Source organism: Carica papaya, chromosome 5 (genome assembly GCF_054855325.1).
Source record: "Carica papaya isolate Zhongbai chromosome 5, ASM5485532v1, whole genome shotgun sequence".
In the NCBI taxonomy this organism is placed as follows: Eukaryota; Viridiplantae; Streptophyta; class Magnoliopsida; order Brassicales; family Caricaceae; genus Carica; species Carica papaya.
The window spans coordinates 41,018,393-41,032,826 of record NC_142313.1 but is presented as its reverse complement, the minus strand read 5'-3'; the positions used below and the strand labels follow the sequence as shown (position 1 = coordinate 41,032,826).

General features: G+C 35.5%; 1 protein-coding gene across 2 annotated transcripts in view; it reads right to left on the bottom strand.

Moving 5' to 3' along the window:
- Positions 1–309: 309 nt before the first annotated feature.
- Positions 310–14,434, bottom strand: part of EMB2753 (tetratricopeptide repeat (TPR)-containing protein) — a 40,228-nt gene continuing 26,103 nt past the window's right edge. Inside the window, exons 13-26 of one of the 2 annotated variants that reach the window (XM_088221010.1) lie at positions 12,659–12,713; positions 12,472–12,567; positions 7,382–7,510; positions 6,299–6,381; positions 5,979–6,209; positions 3,509–3,635; positions 3,320–3,427; positions 3,052–3,183; positions 2,839–2,895; positions 2,420–2,517; positions 2,235–2,293; positions 2,040–2,151; positions 1,844–1,944; positions 310–1,046 (exon numbers count right to left, since the gene is read on the bottom strand). In XM_088221010.1, coding sequence (XP_088077136.1) covers positions 844–1,046; positions 1,844–1,944; positions 2,040–2,151; positions 2,235–2,293; positions 2,420–2,517; positions 2,839–2,895; positions 3,052–3,183; positions 3,320–3,427; positions 3,509–3,635; positions 5,979–6,209; positions 6,299–6,381; positions 7,382–7,510; positions 12,472–12,567; positions 12,659–12,713 — 1,591 coding nt within the window. In that variant the 3' untranslated portion in view covers positions 310–843. The remainder of the gene's footprint in view (positions 1,047–1,843; positions 1,945–2,039; positions 2,152–2,234; positions 2,294–2,419; positions 2,518–2,838; positions 2,896–3,051; positions 3,184–3,319; positions 3,428–3,508; positions 3,636–5,978; positions 6,210–6,298; positions 6,382–7,381; positions 7,511–12,471; positions 12,568–12,658; positions 12,714–14,434) is intronic. The other variant, XM_088221011.1, reaches the window with a different exon arrangement.

The window sequence follows — 14,434 nt, the reverse complement described above, 5'->3', positions numbered from 1 at the left end:
ATCTGCACAAACATGGTGTGGAATCGAAACTTTTCCGCATATTCCATAAGTTAGAACTGACATTACGCATATTTGTGGCTGAACAGGACCAATTGGGTTAGCCTCCAGGAACTGGAAATTGTCTTGGGGCACCCTCCCATGTTGCTGCAACTACCATGTTAAAAACACCTAGTAACATCATGATCTTAAACATCGCTGAATTATATTACTCAGTTTACGGAATGAAGAAAATTGAAGAATATTACTCACTTCAGGAGTCAGTTTTAAACATCCAAAAGCAGAAAACTAAGAATAAAATTCAAACATGGCTGCAACAACCATCAACCCCTATGCAATTCGATTCACTTGCAAAATTTTCCACAAATATGAGTGTTTATACAAGGTAAAATGCCTAATTAAATTAATCAAGTACAACATGCTCCAAAGATCAACTCTACCAGGTATTGTTCTATGCTGACGGGATGTACGACCAGGACTTTGAAAAAAAAAAAAAATCTCTTGTGCTCCCCCAACCTATTAAATAATCTCAGATTTTTCGGGCAAGCCCAAGGCACTAACCTTTCTCAGATCTCATCCAATGATGAGCAAATGGAAAATTATCGACCCTTCGACATAAGAAATGAAATTATACACATTTGCAAAGGAATGCATTTCACAACAGGAGAACAGGTGAAAAATGAGAATCTATGGGTCAACTGACTTTGTGCAAAACCTCAGCATGATCCTCCGAAGAAACCCACTCTCCTCAAGGCTGTGTATATTTTGAGCCATGACTTCCTTAAGTTATGCGTCACACTCCATTATCTTCAACCTCATGTCAGCTCATAACGATGTTTTTAATATTCAGATGGTCAGGTCCTTGAATCCCTCAAGTTTCCCATTTGATACAAGAGAGGTAGCATTTGGACCAACTTCACGATGACTTGGACTCCCATTCTCAGTCTTCTTGCAAGTTTGATTGTAGATCGAGTTCGGCATTGCAGAGCTGCATTTGCCCTCAAAGTAGGTTGAATATGGGAAGTACTCAGCACAACGTACTTTCCATCCTGCAATTTTAAAAATAGGTATCAAACTTCATTATGACAGAAAGTTCATTTTTGGTTACATCCAGTTAATTTAAGATCAACTTAAAAAATAGGTATCAAACTTCATTAGAGAAGAATTTACAACCAAAATGTTACAAGAGATGATTCTTTTCCTACTGTTCTTTCCTCAGAAAAACCTAATATTTTCAGCTTGTTTAGCCCAATTTTCATTCCATTTCTAGTTCATTCGTGCACTTAATTTTTAGATTAGTACTTCATGTTAAAACCATCAATTTCAATTCCAATTCTAGTTCATTCTTGCACTTAATTTTTAGATTAGTCCTTAATTCATGTTAAAACTGTCTTGTCCCCCTCCCTAAATTCCCAGAGAAAAAAATTCCCAGTTCCTGTTTTAGAAAGAATTAGCAAGGAAATTAGTCAGAATTAATCCAAACAGGACCTCACAAGCTCAGGAAGTACCAAACCCAGCGAAGGAAAACGAGCTCGTACAAGTAAAGCATGAATGAAATAATCCAAACATGTTAAGAATATACTTATCAATCAATTCCAAACTGATCTTTTTGAAAACATTATAAAACCAGTTCACGCAACGAATCTCAAATCTCCAAAATTGGTAAAGGATGGAAGAATGACCATATCAACTGCTCAAACATGAAGTTCATGTCAAATTGTCAGTAACTTCACTTTCACAAAGATGAAAATTCTTTGCTCATCATACATATCATAAACTCATGGAAGCTGGTAATGTTATGCTGAACAGTGACACAAAACAATCCATGAAAATTTATAGTACTTACTAAATGCTGCATCAGGATCAACAAGAACTGTTCCGAGGAGTTGGTGTGCTGCAATACACTCTTTGAGTTTCCAGGAACTGACAGATCCCAAGGCTCCATTTCTACATGTAACCAATCAACTCATATAATTATATGTTAGATACATTTATTAAAAACAAACAAAAAAGGTGTACTTAAATATTCTGAGAAGCATTACATTGGCACTACATTGTTGGTTGAGTCTTCAATTAACTTAACAGCCTCAGCTTTCTTACTAGGATCTAAAACGCACATCATTTCTGCAACTGCAGCTCTATGCATCAAAGAAACTGCAGGTTGGAAAAGTAGAAACAATCATCACTATGTATCGTATGTCAATAAATAACAAAGGAAATCAAAAGTAGATACAGACCCCCATGTTTATCAAGAAAGGACTTGTTTGTCTCCATCAGCGATCTACCATACAATTGACTATATCAAGAAACAGCAGAAGAATTAAGCATAACATAAATCTGTGCATCATACAACAACAAACACACAGAAAAAGTTCCATTAAAGATAAAATGATAATAAATGGAGAAAAGGACATCTCCAGACCTGATTGTCGGGCCCTCCGCTTCTAGAACACTCCAAACAAGTTTCTCAGCATATGTTATAGGAGAACTCATTGAGCCTATTTTATGGAAGAATTTAATCTGGAAGATTAAATCCAAATCAGCATGTTTGAAATCGGGCCACTACTAACAAATAGTATATAGTAAATCGATCATACTCATCAAAATCTATATCAGATTAAAGGCTCTTTGTTACATTAAGTCAAATCAGAATGTTTGAAATAAAAATGATCACTCGCAAAAAAAAAGAAAAACCAACCACTTCATCTCACAACCAAAAAGAAATTGGATTCACCACTAGCATACTGAACATATATCAGTGTGCTCATAAATATCTCTCTACCTCCTCTCTCTCAAACACACATGACATGAACAAGCAAAATGCCAGTAGGCACTACATACCAAGCAGCGGTGTGAATCTGGGTTCTCAGCGTCCAATCTTACCAATTGCTTTACAGCCTATAAACAAGGGAAAGAGCAAGATAGAACATCAGGTAATTATAGTAAAAATTTAAAGGGTTAACATTAACCTACTTAATCACTGATGTGGTAGAAGGATTAAACAAATAACAAATGAAAGACTGTCCATTTCTCACACTTGAAAGCTGAGTATACCTGGAGAGCAAGTAGAATTTTTTGTTTCCTCATGTTTACTTCAAAAGAAAGCAAGTGTGTCTCCAAAGAATCAGGCGAGTTCTTCTGAAGCAGCCTCAAGTACTTTGATGCCTCTGACAGTGGATCTTCAACCTGAATAGATAATCATTCACAATAATCGAAAGAAAGTGATCCAGTTAAAGATGCACAAGTTATTGGAAGGTAGAGAGAACACTATACCAGCAAAAATAAATAAAGCAAATAAAGAAACAATAACCAGTCAAACAACCTGCAGTAACTTCTCTCCATGAGGATCTGGATCCGCAGTCTTAACATTACGTTTACCAGACTTGGAGACACCACCACTGCTTGATTCTTCATTTTTACTCTCTGCCTCCTAAATAAATGAAAAGCATCAGAAAATAAAACAATTTGAAACTGTCTATATATCACAGTATACCGCAAAATGCAGCCATACTTTCTTAGCTCGGGCTTCTGCCTTTCTCTGTCTTCTAATTTTCTTCTTCTGAGAAGGAGGTAGCTTTGACATTTCCTCATCTCCTTCAGCTGTTGATTTCGGAGAATCATACAACTTCAAATAGCATCTACATGTCAAAATCCAAGAAAATAATAATCATATAAATTAGTGAGCAAAGTTTTTTATTATTTACAATAGTGGCGTAAGGTCTAACATTTAGTCAAAGTCATTCTTGAAACATCCTAATCAAATTAGTTTGACTTAACCTTCAGGATGGAGTCTTATTTGCGACTACATAATACATTAACCCACCATGACACGTTGCACGTCTATACACAGAAAATGAAGTGGAAAACAAGAACTGGAAAAACCCCTATGTACAAACACCTAACAAAGTAGAAACTATGAGCAAGTTCATTAAACAAAAAGGCCTGTTACAAACCTGCATTAGGCACCATTTTCCATTTGGTTTAACTCTGATGGCATGCATTTAATAAGACTAAGTCACTAATAAGCCAAAAGATAACCTAAAAAGGCCAGAAATTTACCAAAAAACTAGAAAAAATTAATCAGCACATAGAAGGTTTAGAGAGTGTTTAGGATGTCTTAAAGAAATGTGTTCTTAGAATTACTTACAGCACTGGGTGCCTTAATTTTCCCAAAGCAGCCAGATACTTATTTGAAAAATGAGCAATTATAAGTAAAAGGGGAAAGAAAATAAATTAATTAGAGAAGAAACACATACCTACAAAAGTTATAAATAAGTTGCTCATTGTTTTTCACTTGAAATCACCTTTAAACACCTAACAAGCATGTGCTTATTTCGTTGCACGGTCAGATAAACACTTAAAATTACTAATAAGCACCACAATCTCAAATATCCTCTTACTAATCAGGAAGGGGGCTTTACATTGTGTGTGGATGGGATGTGTTAAAGGTTCATGCTAACTGTAAGTAGAATTCAAGAATATCTTTAGAAGGAGACAATTGCAATAACACACTAAGGGAATGTACAAAAGAAGAATTTGGCATAAGATCACCAAATACTTAGCCCTTGGAAGTGAGGGAACAATCCTTAAACAAAATATAAAGGATATGAAACCAAACACCACATCAGAACATACTAGAGTCCTACAATCAACATATTTATTCATTTTGGGCAAATAGGTAGTTATAAGCTTTAATTTACACAAGTAGGATATCCCCATAGAGGAAATATTCGAAGAGGATCAACCTTCACTCAACACCCTAATAAGGGAAAATATCTGTCTAGACAGTCCTGTAGGTAGAAAAAATATTTAGGTTAACATCCTAGGTAGCATATGGTATATTTACAGAGCAGGACAGGGTAGCTAACAATATCACTAAAGAAGACTAAACAAAGGAAAGCATAGTGTTTGGCGGATACAAATTTATACAGAACAACACAATATACCCTTGTACTATTTAAATTTTGTGTTTATTCTAATTTATTTAAATTTAATTTATACAATGAATTTATAATTGGTCAATAAATGTGTAAAACAATTATTATTTCATGACTTGTTAGTCAAAATATCAATTATTAAAATTTATTCATAATCAACGTACTTCTTTAATAATAGTCCTAAGTGTTTTAATTAAAATAAGTGTATTCAAATTGGAAAATCGAGCTTCAAGGTTGTAATTAAAAATGAAAGAATATAAAAATAATAGTAATAATCTAATCCCACACAAGAAGATTGAAGAGAAGGAAAATGAGGGGAATGGGAGGGGTGGCTTAGGAAAGCATCATTATTATGAAGAGAACAACTTTATTCCACCTTATTTCAAAAAAAAAAAAAAACTTTATTCCACCATTTTGTAGAAACAAGTTTAGTCTAACTTTCAACATTTTTTATACCATTCAGTTCTTACATCTCAGCTACTAACCATAGAACTATACTATATTGTTCTGTCCATTCCAATATCTTTTATGTTCCCAAACACTTACTAAAACACAAATCCTATGTTTGGATCTTATGAAGCAAGGGAAAAGGAAGAGAAAGAAAAGACTGCTACATTTTTTCTTCACTTATTTGTATAAAAAATAAAGTAAATGAAAGGATGGGATGATGAACATTCTTCTCATTCTCTTGGAAATCTATTGTTTCCTTCTACCAAATTGGAATAAAATATGAGGAAAGAAAATGAGCTAAAAATTTTAGTAACAAATTTTTATTTTACACTTAATTGTCAACTTTGCTATTTTATTAATAAAAGTATAATTGAGAATATTCTTATAATTAATCATTTATTTCCCTTTACAAGCTCAAACCAAACAAGATATTACAATAATAATTTGCTTTACTTTCTCAAACAATATTCATTCTTTCATTTAAAATTCTCCCTTTTCATCTCTATTATTTCATTAATATTTATCTTAATAGAGTTCTCTAATGAAAACTATTCTTCTTAAGAAAAGGTAATGATCCTAATTGAAATACATTACCTGATAGCTCCAGCTGCTGCTTTGTGAAAATATGGATGAGAATGCAATCGATCTTGAAACCTAAGCATGTCCACATATGCCCGCAGAGTCATTTTCCTTAAGCAATATGAGTGGAAATCAAATTGGTCTTCTGTAATATCAGCATAGTGCTTCTCCACAGCCAAAAATTTCTTCAAGGCTCGTCCAAGATCACCTTGACGGAGGTAACTTTCACCAGAAGCAAGTTCATACCTTCCAAAATACAGTATTTTAATACAATTAGCAAGTGTTTCCAAAGTCTTCGTTTTACACACTAACGATAACCATGCATAGAGACATACCACATGCACTGCATGTCATGAAGGTTGTTGTGTTGATCTCCATCCTTTGTGAACAATACAGCAGTTTTCTCTGCCAAAGCCACCTTCAAAAAGAAATTACATGGTGATGACGATAAAAGCTACACAAAAGTCCAAAAAGTAATAAATAATAGAAAATTCACAAGCTCCATAGGGTCTCATCATGTTCAGCCATGTTAATTTTGTGCTCTCTATATTATTATATTATTATGGACTTCGAGAAGTCAACACCAAATTATTCTCAAAACAGAAGTGCCAAAAATAGCTGCATGCTAATGGAAGTATATGCAAGATCAGCAAAGTCCGTAGATGAACTACCACAATCAAGGAACTCAGAGACTACAGCTCTCACAATAGCTGTAACGAGAAATTCCAAAGTTGCATTCAGATTCAGACCCATCCACTTACACCCTTCCTGGAGTCCATTGTCAGCGTGCTAATAAATTGACCACTGTTTCCCAGTCACTCTTCTATCTTCAAATGAAAAGGATAACATAACACAAACTTATCTAGAAAGCTCATAATTATGCAAAAAATGAACTTCATCACCTTAATTCTGGATGTAACACCAACTTAAGAGTAGCATTCTTGCTCTAAGAATGTCTGTTGAAACTGAACAAAGTGCGGCAATGCCACCCTAAAGTGCACAAACATATCCCATTCCTAGCCCCTAGAATAATGTACTCTTGCCATTCACCAAAATATTAGCACATTCACAAACCAGAACTTTGAAATTTTTGTTTCGAAATTTATTCTTTCTTAATAGAAAAAGAAATATCTATTATTTATTTGCAAGATACCAAGGGATCGATATCGAGGGGGTATTGTCCAAGACAATATTACAACGTGGAAATAGAATTTCAACATTAAACATTTAATTGGAAGAACTTAATCGTAAACATATATATACATATATATATATATTTAAATTTTTATGAGCTTATTGATTGGAAATTAACATTGGCATCTTCTCTTGAACAGAGTTTACTTTCTCAAAGAACAGACTTCATGAGACAGGAGTATAATTAAAAGAAAACTTAAATAATTTAAACAAAGGTCTGGAACCTGATCAGCCTGCAGCATACGCTTAACACATTCACTATTTATGTAGCGATCTGCAAGATCCATACATCTAGCTTCATCGGCCAATGCTGCGGCAGCAGTCAAATCACCAGCATGCTTCAGTATTCGGCTCTGTGATTTATTAAAAACAAATAATTTGAATGAATTTCGGTTTACAGAATTTCCATAACAATATAACCCAACGAAAAACATAAAACTCCAATGATTTTTTTTTTTGAGATAAAAGTGGAGAAGTTGTATTGAAGTGTAGGCACCAAGGGGGTGCCACTCATGTACAAAAATTTACAAGTCAATGAGCATATTTACAATGAAACCAAAATCATCAAGGCTAAAAAGGTTATGTCCCAGAATAACAGAACCAAAAAAATGGAACTGTTTTCTTATCTGCATCTGTAATATAACAAAAATAAAAACAGTCGGAGATAGAAAGCAGCGGATAGTCCACTATCTGAAATATTTCCTCAGCAAAACAAAGTTGCTTTCATTGATTTACTAATACGTACAAATCTAGCACAACCAAATAGGTAATGAAACCATATTTAGGACTTCATGCTGAAGAGAAAAATATATTTTTTAAAAGACTTGAGAGAAAATCTAACCATATTTAAGATCACCATCATGTTAAGTGTTCATATATCACGCCCTCGTCAAAGAAAAAATGTAGCATAAAGAATCTAAGATACAAAAGCAATGCCAGGCATCAGCAATAAAAGTAATCTTTTAAATAAATGCAATGAAAACAATCTGAAATAGTGTGAAGCGAACGTTTTAGAGATGTTAGAGGATTTCTTTAAGAAGGGTGAGTTTGATTCTGGTTTTAACTCTACCTTGCTCATCCTCATCCCGAAGTTCTTCTACTTTGGAGGTTAGAGACCTCAGGCACCAATCAACTTGGTCAGATGTGTACTAAGTCCTTGATGCCTCTTAGATGGTGAACATAATGGTCATTATCTGCTAAGAAGGGGATAACGGATCTCTTGTGCAAGCTTGACATTTGAGGAAGCATATGACCATGTGTCAAGGCTTTCTTGATTTACCTAAGTTGGTCTAGCCAAGTCCAAGTCCCTTTACTTTAGCCGGGTTCACCCATCTTTTCTATCCCTTTCTGATTAAGACCCTGACAAAAATCCTCTCAGATCCTCCAGTGCCTCTAATCCGACTCAAGAGCTGGGTGGTGGGAGAAAGCTGAGCAGGTCTAGCACTTGAGAGAAAAGGAACAAAGGCATAACAAACTAGAGCAGAAAGATGAGTTGGAAGCATCACTTAGGGTTTGAGGATATGTGGTCTACGTAAATTCATGGACACATCTCTATACCTTCTTTTCTGGTCCTAATCAATGGGAGTCCTTTAGCATTTTTCAAGTCTCAAAGGGGAGAAATTGTCCCACTTTTTTCTCAGACCTTCATCTTTGTTATGGGAACTTTCAGCATAACGGTTATAAGAGCTAGATTATAAAACCCGATACAAGATTCGAACATTCAGGAAGGAGAAGAGAGGACAATGAAATCTACATGCTGCTTTTGGAAATGATACAATCCAACTTTACAAATCTAGCAGAGAATTACTCCTCAATATATGGGCCTGAAGATCAACATTGGAAGTCAGAAATATTTTTGATTGGTGATGGTAAGGTGCGGAGGGTTGTCACCAGATCCAGGTTGCAAGTTCGGCTCTTTTTTTATCAAGTACTTTTCATGAAGCTTTTTCTATCAAGTACTTGAATCATCTCTTTGAGGTAAATCCAAATGCTAGGCATTTGGGAATGGATAACAATAAGATGGAGAAGTGGTAGGCTAGCTCAAAGAGAGGCACTTGTCTAAGGAAGTCAGGTTTACCCTCATTTAGAAGTTACTCTCTATGACCTGCTTGTTTATGTTTTAATCCTTCTTCCCCATGCCAGGCGAAGTGGTCGAAATAGGGTAGCAACGAGCCAAACATGTTTATGAATGACTTATACTCGGCCCAGTCTGAGGTTAGTCAAACTCAAACTTGAACCCGAACTACAGCCTAAAAAATAGTTTGTTTAGTTGAATGAGCAAAACTCAAGCCTAAAAGTACTTGGTTCTGAAACTTGCAGACGTATTTGTATATCCAATATGTTTACGAAAAGATATAATAATAATGAGCTTTAAGGATGAATATATTTTAGTTGTACATGTAATATATTTGTGAAATTCTTAAATAAAATTAAGCAAATAGGACAATAAACAGGTTCCTTATTGAGGTAGCTTTTATATAAATTCAACTTATTCAAGTTCAAGTTTGAACTCGAATTATATGTTTCTCTAACAAACCCGAATTTTAGCAAATATTTAATGAAGTTTCGAGTTTAACTCGAGTCTGACACAGTTAAAAAAAAAAAAAAAACTCTCAGATACCTACATTTTTGGCAGGTTACCACCCCCATGGAGAACAATGGAGACTATTAAGTTGTCTCAACAAATATCACTCAAGCTGTCTCAAGGAATTGTTGCTTGCCCTGAAAACTTCTAAAATGCAAATATGCTTTGGGTGGAATCTTATGCATCCAAAGTAAAATCTCTTTGGATGCTCCAAAACTGCTCTGAAGTGATGTTCTTATTACATGTTATTTTATTAACCAAATATCTAAAGAAATATTTTATTAACCAAATAACTATACCTTTCTTTCTGTTTCCTCCACGTCTTTGGTTGACTGTTTTACTCATCAATAACAATCTCGACCTCAGAGCTGTGTATTTTCCTTGGTTATTCTTGTAGGCAATAGCGCTATAATGCTTCGTCACGTTGTACATGGGTTGCTCCCCCTTGGAGCCTTTCTATTGATCTACTTCTCTTTTATCTCAAAAAAATAATGCTTCGCCATGTTCATCCTTTATGTTTGCCAACATGACATCTTTTTAGTCTACTCTCCTCTTCGAGTCACTTAACACAATTGATCTCTGTTATTGTCTTCCTCTTTCTTCTTTTGTTTTTGACAAGGGTGTCTCCATTGTCACTTGAATTTTTAACCCTGATTCTACTAGTTTGGATCATCCCAGATTATAGATTTATACTTAATGACCTGGTACAATAGCAGGCAATCACGAATATTCACATCCTCTGCCAATCATGCCATTATTTCCTTCGTATCTGACTCTACTTTATCCATTGCCCTTGGATAAGGAAAACAATCACCTCAGATTTTGTTTTTTATGATCACTTATCATTCTCATATTTAGTATTCATCACCTAATATTCTTTGTTCCCATTCCTAAGTCTATGAAAGCAACCCTTTCATCCTTATTGGAGACAAGCAAGAAAAGATACCTGCATTGAAGGTAAATGAAGGTTGTTATTCCTGGGTATTGAGGCAGCTAAATCATAGTTAGCAATTGGTTTATCACAAAGGAATTATATTTTGATCTTCTAAGCAGTTCACGCTACTATGGATCCCAATGTTAAGTTGGCTGCATATGAAAATGACTTCTTATTGAATGATCTTGATGTGTGCACAAAATGAGTTGGAAAATTAAATTCTCTCATCGTGACTCGTGAAGAAATTTCATCTGCTATGAGCATTGTGAGTCAGATTATGAAATTTCAGTTTGGAAGGAAGTATATGCATCTTCAGATATCTCAAAAATGCACCAGCTTGTGGATTACTATACAAGAATCATTGGCATATACTTTGATTTAATCTAGAGGTAAAAGATGCTAATATAATCCACCATGGTTATTGTAACTTTATGGGTCGTAACACAGCTGCTTGGAACAGGAAGAAAGAGATTGCGGTTGCTAGATTTTAGTGCTGAGACTTAGGGGAACTTTTGTGAAATTTCATCTGTAACAAGATTGGTGCATATGATTTATATATGTGCTAGCTTGAGGAGGTGTTAGAATATAAAAATATATGTTTTTGTATGGTTACTGTGTTATACAGGTTGTCTCTTTCTTCTCTAAGAGATACCTAAAACTACCTATTCGTATCTTCTTTCCAACACATAAGTCACAATAATTTCAACCAAGGGCAATTGATGCCTAGTTAGCTTTTGTAAGGCCGTGTTTTAGGGGGATTGTCCTCTAAAGTTCCAAATCCAAAGCAACTATAGAGTTGCAAGGTCCAAAGATGCTAGGGTGAGTTCTGGGAACACAAGATAGTGTTGGATTCAACATTATTTTCAAAGAAAATAAACTACATTGGATGGTTACAAGCCATAATCCCAATGATTGAGGAATGGAGATAATTTCTCTTGCAGGGGCCCTTGCCTCTGATAAGTGTAAACTAATAGAAGAAATTCATTGCATGGATGCTAACTCATGCTTTACGTAAAGTGTTTAACCTCCAACACTTGAACAGGGTCTAGCGTATGGATTGCTTCTACTGGAAGCAAATTTGTAGACAAAAGGCTTCACCTCAAGTGTTTTTATATCTTGAAAAGCTTCATGGAGCGTAATTCTCACTTGACAATCAAATGAAAAGAGGTCATATCCTTCTGTATGAGAGACAGCAAGTCCCTTGGCCATTTACTTATTCAGTGCGTTGTGCTAGAGTTCTTGTCAGGTTCAACCCTCAAGCTTCTTAATCTTAGGTGGGCAATTGGAGGGTCAATATTAGCAAAGCTCAAGGCAAAGGGTGGCATTGAGAGACAGCGAGTCCCTTGGCCATTTACTTCTTCAGTGCATTGTGCTGGAGTTCTTGTCAGGTTCAACCCTCAAGTTTCTTAATCTTAGGTGGGCAATTGAAGGGTCAATATTAGCAAAGAGCAAGGCAAAGGGTGGCATTGAGATTGGAAAAGGTTGAAAGAAGCTTGTCTTCCTTACCTCTTTAGAAATTCTTGAGTCACTTAGAAAGTAAGAAGTAAAAGAACTTCTTTTAAGGTGCCTACTCACCTTTTGGATAAAAATTAAAGATCATTAGTTCTAGACCTCGTGTATTTGGTTCAAAAGTCATCCTCTGTGTGTGATAGACAGTATTTTGGGACCTTTATATTTTGACCCACACTCTTTTCTGTCAAACAGATTAAAACAGATAGACAAGGCAGAAATATAATACAAAAGACCTTATTATATTACTCACAACAAGAATGTGTAGAAAGAGTATGCAAACAAACCTTGATCGAGTATAAATCAATTACAGTAGGAGTATGTGCTATGGCTTCATCGATTTTAGAGAGAGCAATATCATATTGACCTCGCCTGTCATAGTGCTGCAGCACCAAAAGAAGTTTTTTCAGGATGCTTCTCTTAAATTTCACAACACAAGATAAAGCACTGATTACTCAACAAGCAGCAATGAACCTGAGCCAAGAAAAAGAATATCCACATGAGTGTTGAGGGGGGCTCTTTTTCTTCCCTGCATTCAACATGAGAAAAACAAAAGAACATCAATGGTAAAGCATCATAAAAGTAGACTGAGAATATTAGGGTACAGCATATCACGTCTTTCTAAATAATTATAAAACAAGGAAGCACATCACAACAATTAAATCAATAATCATATCCATACTAAGGAAGCCTGCCATGTGTACTCTACTTCACAATATAATAATTATATAAATAGTCTAAACTGATGAATAAAGCATCCACGTTAAAACAATTAAGGTTATTCTCTTGGCAAGTCCATCTTGTATAAGCAAACTACCACCTACACAACCTTAGACATGGCAATAACATGAACATTTAGAAGCCAAACCTTTAATTTCTGAAATGGAATAGTAACATGTTCTATGGAGAAAGATTGTCTCACTGACATTAAACGAAAAGAAAGCTAAGCCACACACAGGTAAAGTAAGCTTTTCTTTATGTAAGAACTTGGTCTCCTCTCCTGCCAGATTCTGACAGAGCCTCAGATTTATAGTTTGATTGCATGTCACATAATTTACTTGAATCAAAAGAGAAAATACATGAATCCCAAGTATTAAGTGATCAAGACACACATAATCTGTAAGACTAGCTAACTATGCATGAGTTGCCTATGGAAAGGGCAGGAAGGACGGACCTATGTACACACCTACAGAAAGATCACATTGAGAGACAAGCGGAGGAGATGCTGCAACATGGAATAATTTGGCCTAATCAATCCCCATTCTCCTCCCCAGTTTTACTAATAAAAAGGCCCATGGCTTCTATGTGGATCACCGTGCCTTCAATCTAAAGACAATTACGACAAGTTTTCTATTCTAATAATCGATAAGATCCTTGAGGACCTGCATGGTGTTGCGTTCTTTACAAAGTTGCATCTACAAGCACCTGGTTTTGCCATTTGGCTAACCAATGCATCATCAACTTTTCAAACTCTCAACACGAATTTCCAACATAATTCGTGCAAGTTTATACTAGTACTATTTGGTGCCATCCTAATAGACAGCAACAAATGGATAGAACATATCTAGCACCTGAGGTGAATCTTTTTCCTACCCAGAGGAAGTTTGAATGCCTTTCGCGGAATCTCAAGTCTCGTGCTTATGCCATTCAATTTCTATGAAGTGTGGTAACAGATAACTCCACAGTCTGGATTGCTAGAATGTTTAAATCAACGAATATGAAAATATTCTAGGTTTTTTGGGGTTAACTAGCTAAGGAAAAGAATTTGTGAAAGATTATGGAATTTATGTGGGATCCTTGACATCCATGCCATGCAAGAATGCTTCTATTGAACCCTAGAACTTTTGGCGCGCTTGAGAAACTAAGGATTGCCATGACCACTATGTGAGGAAGGAAAACATGGTAGCATAAGCACTATTTGGGCAACCCTGAAGACTTGAGCACCTTATCATCAATTTCCATGCCTCAGCTAGACATTCCATGCCATCCATGAAGAAATTATTATAATACCAGTTTTCAAAAATTTATGGATCAAGTACAAATGGTGAGGTCGGACATCTATGAGTGTTCCAGGATGGCCTACTCTTTTACAAATAGAGGATGTAACTTCCACCCACTTCACCCATCCTCTGCCCTCCATAACCAAGGACATGAAGAGTAACAGAAGCCACTATAATGCATTAGTCGTAATTTTATAAGAAGGGCCAAAAGCAACAAGTGTAAGACTGTGAAATCCGATTTCACCTATTA